Source organism: Seriola lalandi, unplaced genomic scaffold (assembly GCF_002814215.2).
Source record: "Seriola lalandi dorsalis isolate HSWRI2012SDOR001 ecotype SW California unplaced genomic scaffold, Sedor1 jcf7180002054989, whole genome shotgun sequence".
Lineage (NCBI taxonomy): Eukaryota > Metazoa > Chordata > Actinopteri > Carangiformes > Carangidae > Seriola > Seriola lalandi.
In genome coordinates, this window is record NW_019525538.1 from 49,131 (window position 1) to 60,796 (window position 11,666).

The following is an 11,666-nucleotide window of genomic DNA, read 5'->3' on the forward strand; positions in this document are numbered from 1 at the left end:
CTGATGCATGTAAAGGAGGCACTCAATATGAACTTATCTGCAGAATTCCATGCTGAAAATAAGCGATAATAATGCCAGTGCTTCTTTGTTTGCATGAAAGAAGCATGGGAACAGCAATGAGGAGCTGCAGCCAGTTTGACCTCCTAATAATGGACTGCAGCCAGAGCCCATACAATCACTCAGAGCCGGATTCCCACTGCAGGAGTGAACGAACGAGCGGGCACTTTCTCCCAAACACTCACATGCACATGTTCAGCCAAACAAAAGCTGCTCAGCCCTCTGCAGTAGCTCAGCCATTATTGTTTGTTAAGTCCAGCTGCACTTGAAATGACAGCGACCCAGAACTATGGGCAGGATTAAAGACTGCGTTCAGTCCAGTGCACCATGTACCAGCTGCCAGAGAGGCTGCACAGCCCTCCCTTTCTCTCTTGCCACCCCTCATTTCCCTCCCGCTCTCTGTTCATATGTCAGGCACAAAAACATCCTCTCTTTCCTCGTGTCTTACTTAAAGGCCCTCTCTGATTCCTCATCTCCTTTACACTCTTGCTCTTGTTGAGCTCTGATCTCCCTCCAGACAAATGCCCCTGCTTGTTGCTGTCCAGGCAAATTATTTTTCTGCTCTGCCTTGGGGATGAGGGGTCAAAGTTGAAGCTCACTGGACTGTTGATGAGATGGGGTGAAGGCCTTCACTCTGCTCCATCTCTTCGCCTGCTCAGCCAAGGACAGGGAATATTTATACCCCCCACCCTTCTCCCTCCTTCGACAAACATCTACCTGCCACAGCAGAGGAAGACGCATATTTTTGTGCATATACGTGTGTTAGGCAGTCGCAGAGTGTTTGCAGATTGAATTAGGCTGTAGATCACTGTTGACAGGGCTGAGGCTGTCATTAGGAGCGGGGACAGGCTGCTTTATGGGGTCACGGTCCTGTGGTTAGTGTAGGCGAGCGGTAGAAAATGTCCTCTAGTTATGGATTGGCCTGTGGATGGAGGTGTAGAAACCTGGAGGGCAAAGCTCCCACACAAGTTGTCAAAAAAATCACTAAATGAGAGAGTCTTAAATGAATATGTGGCTGCAGTTCAAGTGCGGTACCTTGGAGGTTGAAGGGAAATGTTTTTCATGAGTGTGTGCTTAGTTAATAGAGTGACAGAGCAGGAAACATCATAAATGATGTGCAGTGACAACCACAACACAGTCAGGTCTGTAAAAATGAAATATTTTAATTGGTGGCTTGATGATTCATTTTTGCAATCATAAGAAACAAACCCAGAATTATGCATACAGAAAGAGCCAGAGACAGACTGCACACCAATCCAAAAAAGACAAAAAAAAACCCCCAAAAAAGTCTCTATCACACTCTCTTTAACACATAAAAAAAAATAATGATGATGCTAGTGACACCTGGGCTGCTTCGTTGTCACAAAAGAAATGCTGTTAAGACATCAGATATACATAGTGATGAGACATAAAATATTTGAGTATAGCTTTACAGCATCAATCTCTGGAATCATTTCAGCGAAAGGAGGTTTTTCTTTCACACACTGTTCAGGTATTTTTGAGGTTTGCTTCAAATCTGATGGTCGTTTGAAACTGGAACGCTGAAAATAAAACACTCTCAAGACAAAGAATCAGTTTTGTTTTCTGTGTTTAGCCACTAATGCCGAACCATTTATTGGTTTGGAGCCCAAACATGGTCTAATATAAGTCTGACTGAAAAAGATGTCTTGTGGGCAAAATGCCTGGAGTTGCAGTGTCTTCAAGTCTCCAGTTTCAAGACAACGAAGAGGAAGTTAATAAGAAACAAAAAAAAGGGACGTCTTTCTTTCCATATCCTTTTTCCCCAGTCCCCATTGCGTTACTTTGAAGGCTACACAAAAAGCAGCATATTGACTCTGGATGTGTCCCAATACCTTTCATCAACCCCCTCCCCCTTGTTCTTCTCTCCTCGCTTCATGAATCATCCCTGATTTAAAAGGAGTTGATCAAAACGAGAGACACGGGAGGATCCAGGGTGATTATTTGAAATTTAACAAGGGTGATGGTGGGTAGTTTAACTGTTAGTTCCTCCTCCCTTTTTAATACAAAAAAAAAAAAAAAAACCCACAAAACAAAAACAAACTATTGTTAACAACCGGATGCAACATGTTATTTATGGAAATACCAAGGAAGCAGTTTGCCTGAACGCATCCTCCAGTCGACCCATGGATGACACTGAATCTGGACTACATTCAGTTTGATTTCATTGCTCTGTGACACGTCTTTTTCCCTTCTCACTTTTAGTAATTCTATTCTCTACCTTCTCATTGGTTTTTCTCCTCTTATTGCTCTGATTCTTTGAGTGTAGTCAGGGTTGGGCTTTGATAGCGTTTTAGCTAATCTGAATTCAGTATCGAATCTAACTGGGTGTAGATTGTAACATTTGCAAACATATTAAGTTGTAGATGAAACATATAACTTATGAAATGTTGATCAAATGTATCTGGCACATTGAAATAACAGGTGTAGCTTACTTACTTTACACCTTACTTGCTCCAAATTCTTGAGGTCTCTATTAAGCTGGTACTCTAAGAGGTTCATTAACATCGAGCTCAACACATGTGGATATTCTGCCGAGTGAGAACTGCTGTTACATCAAATTCTGTGAACTAACATAAACAAAAGCATGAATCACAAACGCATGAAAAACACTGAAATCAAAATTCCTGATTGGGTCACACAATTCGATGCAGCATCAGATTCAAACTGGAGCTGGCTATCGTGACCCAACCCTGCTTGTAGATTTTGCTGCAAAGAGTAAAGACGTGTCACACAGGCAGATCTTTTAAAATATCAATTTACATTTTAGGTAAATATAGTAAAAAAAATATCTTCATATGTAACCAAGTCATGGGGAGGAGACAAGAAAAGCGGGGAGGAAAATAGTTAAGGACAGGGCAGAGGGGAGTATTATTGGCTTGCATCACTGCGATGGTCACACTCCTGTGACATCCTATTGGAGGGACTTTGCTGCCCCGCCCTCCACCACCACCAAAAAAAAAATGGCAAGATAATTGGTCATGAAACCAGTCATTCACAAAACTCATTAGACATCCTCTCAGTCAGGCACACTATTTACAAAGGCAGACACATACGCCAATCAAAGGCATACTTTACATACTATTTACACACACACACACACACACACACACACACACACACACACACACACACACACACACAAACACACTCATCCACACGGACACACGAGTAGTCAGAGAAATTACTGTAGTATAATGCAGACGTAATATCTGGCAATAATTATGTTGACTATGATCCCAGTACATGGAGGCACTGCTACCTCATCCTCGTCCGTTCTTCAGGGTAAAACCAACGAAAATATCTGTCACACTAATGAACTACTGGTCCCCAGCGCTCTGTGCACCCTTTTAGCAGGTGGGACGGAGGCTTGTTTGAGACCGCCGCTTTTACAACGCAGCTCTTGGTCACCAAAAAAAAAAAGAAAGAAAAAAAAAAAAAAGACAGAAACTGAAAATGCCACCCACTACATTAAGGGCCCACATTGCCATGGTGACCAGTAGTTCCACAACTCCCATCTCAAGCATTTGTCTGAGTTAAGGCTTCCAAAGCGCTTGCCGCTCACACAGCACGGTTCCTGGCAACAACCTGCAGCAGACTCTCTCCTCTCCCTCCTTTCCCTGCCTTTGATTTCCTCACACCTATGTGAGACTGGGGTCTGTAATTGGCTGTCATTCTCTGCAGGACTGAGACACACAAAAAAAAAGGAGAGAAAAGGAGAAATAATGAACTCATTAAGCGACAGGAGCTTTGGGAACCTTTAACAGAGAAACAGGCCACTTTTTGCCCCCAAGGTGCAAGGCTTCAGTAATGGCTATGGTCCATTGTACGTCAACCCAATCCATTAGCTTTGACTTATAAAACAAACAAAAATAAAGAAATAAAGGAATCACTTTTCTTTAGGCAGCAATATTGGTCTCAGTGTTATTACAATTCTGCTTTTAAAAAAGCATAAACACAAAAGGAAAATACAAATGAATTCATCCTAAAATGAGAATGAGACTGTCACTATTTCATGACCAAAGCGTGTTCATGGGTGAAATGGCAGATTTTTTTTTTTCCTTTTTTTTTTTTTTTAAGCAGAAAGCTTTATTACACAACTCAGTCCGTCTTCCTTCTTTCCAGTACATTCTCTCTCGATTCCCACCATTTTCTTTGTTCAGCTCAGCCATTCGCATACTTTCATAGCCTTCCCAGTTCCTCTGAAAGTGGAGCAGCCAGGAAGTAGACTGGTCCTTAGCAAGGATTAGCGGGAATTCACAGACTTAATTTTATTTTCTCATGCTCCATATCAGGCCACAGAGAACGAGAGGAATACAGGAGGAGGAGGAGGAGTGGAGGCGGGAGAGATGGATGAGATACTCAGTTGTCAGCAACTCTTAAAAATATCTCTCTTCTGCTCAGTCAGTAATGATGATGAGAGAGACAGAGTAACTCAGAGGGGGGGAAAGGGCAAGCGGGTGCTAATAACAACTGGGCAAACCTCAATAACATGAGCTGATGCAATCGACCAAGCCCTGGTCTCCATAGCAACCACTTGGACTCTCATTCCCGTAGCCCAACTCTGCGGTAAAGTCTGTTTGTCAGTCATTTGGGTCTTTGATGCAGGCGCCACTTGTATGTAAGAGTGTGTGTGTTTGTTTGTGTGCGTGTGTATGTATGTGTATGTGCATTTTCACATTACGTATGCATGTCTGTGTATTTGTTCTCATTCTGCTGCTACCAGCGGTTGATGATCTGGTTCATGTAGTCCTCAGTGGGGAGCCTGCTGCCCGCCTCCTCCGTTCTGCCTCCCTCTTCACCTTCCTCCCGCTCCTCCCTCTCCATTTCTCCCTCCTCCAGTGTCGACACCGAGCTCTGCCGGCTGCGGGAGGGCCACAGGCTGACGCCCAGACCCAGGCCCTGGTGGCTCTGCTGCATGTGGTTCTTGATGCGCTGCTGCCGCCTCTCCTGCTGCCTGGTGTACTGGTAGCGCTGCTGGAACAGGTCCTTGGCGTAGTCGTACAGCTCCATGTCTAGCTCGTTCAACTCTTCTATACGCTGGACCTAACCAGGAGGGAGCAGATTAAATATTTAAGTTAACATAATAAGATTAACTGAGAATAAGAATAGACAAGAAGATGTTGAAGACAGGAAGAGACAGGAAGGGGACAAGAGAAGGAAAAAATAACAGAAAGAAAGGTTAGAAAAGAGAGAAGGTGAAGTTATAGTCTTCGTCAACCAAACAATTCCAGGATCTATGGAACCGAAGGGTCTATATGTCCTGTTTGTGTATTCCAGTTTGCCTTTTCTCCGCATCTGAATAATTATAAGCAAATCAGACTGATGATGGCTCACCTGCTTTGTTCTCAGTGCTCCCTCTCTCTCCTATTTTATCTAGCTAGTAGTATTTGTGACATTGACAACAAAGCCTGTTCTTTTTAACATTAATGATACTAGTGGCATCCAGAGGTTTTGGTGACTACTGACCAATCATCAATGCTCAGCATTGCAAATCCCGCCCAGATGGTTCCTGAACCACTGAAAGCACTGACCCCAGAACAGGCTCTTTTGGCATCTGTAACTCAGCAGGAACTAACAGCTATTCTGACCAAAAAGTTCCAGGATCTACAGAAGCGAAGGAACTACATTCAGGAATCAGAAAAGGGAACTAAAATGCCTAATTTGCATTCTTGTTTGCATTTCCATCACATCTGAGGAACCGTGAAGATAAAAAGAACAAACAACACAGAGTCATCCTCTGTGGTTATTCATTTCAGCTTTAATACATAACCATGATGAAACAATAACACTGACTAGGGCACTACAGCTTCATTATTTTTTTAATAAATTGTAGTTGCCATGAAGTGTGTTTGATCAGTAAATGATATTCAGCACTGTGAGATCCACCCCAGTAGGTTCTGAAACATTAGAAAGCACTATCCCCAGAGCAGAAACTATCGTACTGGCGCTAAAGTTCCTGAGTTCCTCACAAGGTTCTTGGTTCCCCCCACAGTTCCTGTGGTGGAAATGCCCCACTACACAAGAAAGATAGTGGCAATATGAAGATAACAGGAACGCATCTGTTGTTAACTCGGGCAGTGCAGCTGGCTTTATTGGTGCGTATCATCTGCTGTGTGGGAATACAACATGGTGGGGGAAATGTGTTTAATTAAGAGAATGCCTTTGAAATCTGTGATGGAGTGCTGAATATCGTTTGTGAGCGATGTGTGCGACCACAGAGGGAAGCGAAGCGTCGCACTGATGTTAGAAAATTGGAGATGTTTGATCGGCAGCACCGGGGGACACCGGCACAAAGCCAAGACGACCGTGCCGAGCTCCCAGACTCGAAAAGTAAATATCCTTCCCATCACCTGCTGATGTAATTATTTGACTTTTAAAAAAAATTATTAAATAATGTCACAATTTCACACACACTGCGTTTAGAGGTATTATATTTGAAAGCTAATTTCAGAAACTAATTTTTACTCAAGATGCCCAACACAGACCGTCAGACTGTCAGACTACAAATCACAACATATTCTCTCTTTTTTGTGATAATAACCATTGGTCTACTTTCCCGCAGCCTCTGTCAGCTGGGCATACTTTATTTTCTCTCCTTCCTTTTGGTTTTGATGTATAAGTCACCAGTCTGCTGTGTGCTGGAGGATTTTTTATTTTTTTTGCTGGGAATTGAGCCTAAGAACTCCCACACTGGACCAATTGGACCAAAGTGTGAAGAACATCTTTGAAGCTGCTGTTTTTTTAACGGCGACAGTCATCCCAACTCATTTCACAGAAATAAAAAAAACACTGTGTTTACTCTTTGAGTCTCTCTTTTTCTCATTTTCTTATTTTTCTACTTTTTCTACTTCTCTCTTCTCAGATCTTTCGCTTCTTTTTGAAATATTTGTTTGATTTTTCATTTTCTTTTTATTCTCTATAATTGTCTTTCTTCAATGAAACATGTTAAGAAACGCACACATACAAGAATTATACAACAGACTGTATTAATCCTATAAATACTACATTTGTCCTATTACATTTGTTGTAAGTGCATTCATTCATTTTCTTTCTTCCTAGAATAAGATCTACTGAAAGTGAACGAGCCTTTGTACGAACCGTAGCATTGTCCAGGTCCACCCCTGCGGCCCGGGTGCTGTTGTACTGCATGAAGGGCCTGATGAAGCGCAGCCTGAAGGTTCGCTCAAACAGGAACTGGGTTTTCCTCTGGTACTCCGTCAGACCAAAGAAGGCCATGTCTCGCAGGTTCTTCTTGGCCGACTCCAGGAGAAGCTGGGCCCTCTTCTTCTCTGGGACCGTGGACATGTTGTAGCAGCCGACGAGGCTCAGGTCTGCCAGCATACGAACCTAGAGACCGGGGAAAAAGCACTTGGGATTTCAGTACTAAGTCAAATTCCTCGATTCCTGTTGCACTTTATAAACTCAAGTAGTTGATGTTCAATTGGTTTTGGTTGCAAAAATGAGAGATCACTGTACAGCTGAGTGCTCTCTGGAGCTGTGGTGTTACAGGGACAGAGACTGAATCCTGACATTACAAGAGTACACTGTGTGCACCTCAGCCTGCCGGTCCATCAGGATACCTCAAGTGTGTGTGTGTGTGTGTGTGTGTGTGTGTGTGTGTGCACCACACTTATAAGTCATGGGACCCTGAGTAATAACAACCTCAGGCTCAGATGAGATAAGCTGGCCAACAGGTTTAGGTGGGAGACTGAGATAGCATGAGAAAAGAAGGTGTGATTTTGAGGTGTTTATGGCCAGCAGGCAAACTCCTGACTGTGTATGGGTATATGTGTGTGTGTGTGTGTGTGTGTGTGTGTGTGTGTGTGTGTGTGTGCGTGTGTGAAGGAAGAGGATATGTTCACATGTGTGAAACTCATCTTACACTTTTCACATCTCTTGAAATCGAAATCGAATTCAAAATGAATTCAAATTTCTCCATTAACCTCTTGTGTTAACAAATGGATATATGTTCAACCTTTATAAGTTGAAAGAATAACCGTAATGAGTTATGAATTGTTGGCTTCTTAATCCATATCTATCTACTGTGTATTTGGTTTCTCATGTGAAAATTTACCAAACGATTTGATCTGTTTTTCTGCAGAGTATTATTGGTATTTTCCAGTAGACTTGGATAAATGGTACTAACTGACAATATCAGGACTATAATCCTATTGAGGAACAGAACAAAGCGGTCCAGCAGGCAGGAGAGAGGTCAGGTCAGGTGCAGAGATGCAGGTTAGTTAGGCAGCAGTGATAAATGGCGGCACCAAGACTGAAATCAGGTGATCTCTTGAGTGTTTGCAGTACAAGTGAGTGTTTGCACAAATGGCCAGAAGAAGAAAAGCTGAATAGCTGAGGATTTGTGGGCACCTTTTCTCTCCACAGAATTCACTTCTGTGGAGAGAAAACGACTGCACTCGCTTGAGTTCAGGGGACTGTAACCACAGCAGTCAATGTGACCACGCTGCAATGTCATCCCACCTCTGTAGTGTAGAGTTTCTGTTGTTTAAACTTGATTCACGTTAAAAGCGTCTTTTTTTTTTTTTTGCTCCCCCACCTGTCTGTTGTTGGCCAGGTTGTAGGGACAGTCCATGAACTGCTGCAGGGTGCACCCCGACCAGTCGGAGCCCTCGTAGCAGGAGGGCAGCTCCTCGGGCGTCGGGGTCCGTCCATCGCACATGTGCAGGGAGGTTTTCCACGTGGCTCCCCGTTGCACGTGTCTCCACTCGCTGAGGTATCGAGACACAGGGTCCCTCAGCAGAGTGATGTAGTAGAACTTCCTGTTAGAGGGAGACAGAAAGGAAGAAGCTCAGTCAATTAATAAGGTAAAAACACTGCATTAAGGAGACAGAAATAAAACCAGCAGCAACACGACCTGTAAAAACAAGCTCATGTATAAGTTTCACCTGCAAACTGACTTTAATGACTTTTTGTTTTCTTTTGGGGGTAAGTTCTTGATTATTCATATTAAGTGAAACACTGTAGATAAGAAAGGCAAAAAGAGATAATTCTTTAAAAAGAAAAAAAAAAAAAATCAAACACTGCATCATATGTAATTCCCCCGTCATCCATGTGGCGGCACTGTTTACAACACTTTACTGCAGCAGTTCATTCTCCATCCTCGTAACTCAGGAAGAGGAAGGCTACAGACAGAGGCTGTCATACCTAATATCATATTATTTGCATTTACTAGAAGCAGCTGTGTGATGCATGAAAGAGAACTGGGCAGCAGATGAGAAGTGAAACTACAAATGAGCAGGAGGAAGAGGAAGAGGAGGAGGAGGGGGAGGAGGAGGTGAGGCGGGCAGTTGATTTGTCAGGCAGAGGATCAGGTCAGTGTTCAGGCCACACTGTGCAGGAAAAGAAACTGCTGGCACAAGCACATCTCACTCTGCAACACACATCTCCACACAGCAAATATCCTTATGTCTCAGACTCTGACACACACACACACACACACACACACACACACACACACACACAAACATCCTTCCTCTTGCCTCACACTTGCACAGAGTATTAGGTCTGCCTCCGAGAGATGACTCATCCCACATCTGAGATTTGGATGGGACTGTTTCTGTAGAGTGTGTGTGTGTGTGTGTGTGTGTGTGTGTGTGTGTGTGTATGTGTATGTGTGTGTAATGTAATGGTGCATAGCACAGTTCAATGTCTCTCCAGAGGGGACACTCCCACCAGAGCAGAGACCTTTCCAGGCCTTCACACTCCAGCTAATTACTGCAGTCTAATCAATCAACACATCCTCATTAACCACACACACACACACACACACACGGGTTGCATATGTGCGTGTGTGGTGTGTGTGTGTGTGTGTGTGTGTGTGTGTGGTTATGTGCCTGCAGTGTGTCTGCGAGCGATGGTATGGATTTGTCTGGTCAACAGACACACGCCGCCAGTCAAAAACACACACACAGGCGCAAACGCAGCCCTCCTCTCCTGGGCTGGATCACGTCAGAGGAATGTTTGCAGAGAGAAATTTTGTGTGCTGACAGGACTCCTTGAAATCGCCCTGGTCCACACAAGTCGGGTCATATATAGCCTACACACACACACACACACACACACACACACACACACACACATACACACTGCTTCCATCACTAAATCTTTAGCTTCACACTACAAAGCTCACCCGGGGAGAGAGGGAGGGGTTGCGGGGTGGACATAAAGCCCCCAAGTGTCGCACAAACAGTAGCACTGTCTAGATATTAAAAAGAAGTGGCTAAGCTCTGCGAAATCCAGTTGCAGCAGGGAGATCTTGGACAAAAAAACACAACTAAACCCTAAATCTAGCAACAGCTGGGTGATGGTGTATAATGAAACAACCAAACCTCTAAATCCAGCAGCGGGGAGGAGATCCTGAACAATAAAACAACTCAAAAAACACAAATTTCATCTGGGAGATCCTGCGCAACTACACCAACCACACCCTGAATGTATCTGCAGCACAGAGAGATCCCTATAAATGCAACAAATCTAGTAGCAGCAGCGGGATCATGGACAATGCAACGACTAAACCCTAAATCCAGTGGCAGCTGGGAGATCCCAGGCAACGAACCAAACAGACCCTCAATCCGAGGACAGCGGGGGGATCACGGCCATAGAAACAAGTATCTAAACTCTAAATCCCATCAACCTAAACCTAACCCCCCCATCTAATCAAAAGCAGAGGAAGGGAGAAGCGCAGTCAAACTGGAGCCTGCAGGAGAGCGGGGTACATTATGGAGATTCCTATGATGACATTATCAGGATTCCTAACACTCCCCAGAGTGCAGTGTGTGTTTGTCTGTGTGTGTGTGTGTGTGTGTGTGTGTGTGTGTGTGTGTGTGTGTGTGTGTGTGTGTTTCTGAGTAAGACTACGCCTATTAAATCAGTGATGACATTTTCCCCCTCTTGGCTTCTATTCCACTGAAAAAACACAGTACTGTTTGGCCCTCGCTACAGAGACGGGAGGAGAGAGTGAAAAACAGAGAGAGAAAAAGAAAGAAAGAGAGAAAGAGAGAAAGAGAGAGAGAGAGAGAGGGAGGGAGGGAGGGAGAGGAGGGGGGTGGAAGAGAATTTCAATTAGTTTTCTAATACTGTGAAAGCAGTGAGGGCCCCGAGCCCAAGTGATTTATCAAAGTTATGGCTCCTGCTATAATGAAGGCTCAGGCATATTACCAGGCAAAATAAATAAATAACATGCACGCAAACACACACAGGATGCAACACACACAGTAATCCACACACACGGGGAGTACATACAAACCCAAATAAATGATCTTAAACGGCGTGCCTGCCTGTGTCTGCTGGGTCAGGCAGACTGCAAAAAAAAAAAAAAAAAAAAAAGAAAAGAAAGAAAAAAAATGGTGCCATGGAGACTTTTTTGCCTCAAAGCCTAATGATGTCTGGCTGGCGCACTCACATCCCTAGGTAAGTATGTTTCAACCCACATGCACACGCATTTACTCATTCACCAGCAAGTCCACTCCCTTTTAACACACTTTCCTCATGCACATGTACACACCACCTGCCTCCGAACGACAGCACATTACAGCAGATTTATATATTTCTTTCTCTTACCCACCCCC

General features: G+C 43.9%; 1 protein-coding gene across 1 annotated transcript in view; it reads right to left on the minus strand.

Moving 5' to 3' along the window:
• Positions 1-1,200: 1,200 nt before the first annotated feature.
• The window catches only part of hs6st1a (heparan sulfate 6-O-sulfotransferase 1a), a 55,839-nt gene continuing 45,373 nt past the window's right edge, over positions 1,201-11,666 (minus strand). Inside the window, exons 2-4 of the mRNA XM_023396994.2 lie at positions 8,636-8,858; positions 7,177-7,425; positions 1,201-5,121 (exon numbers count right to left, since the gene is read on the minus strand). Of these exons, the coding sequence (XP_023252762.1) occupies positions 4,795-5,121; positions 7,177-7,425; positions 8,636-8,858 (799 nt within the window). The 3' untranslated portion in view covers positions 1,201-4,794. The remainder of the gene's footprint in view (positions 5,122-7,176; positions 7,426-8,635; positions 8,859-11,666) is intronic.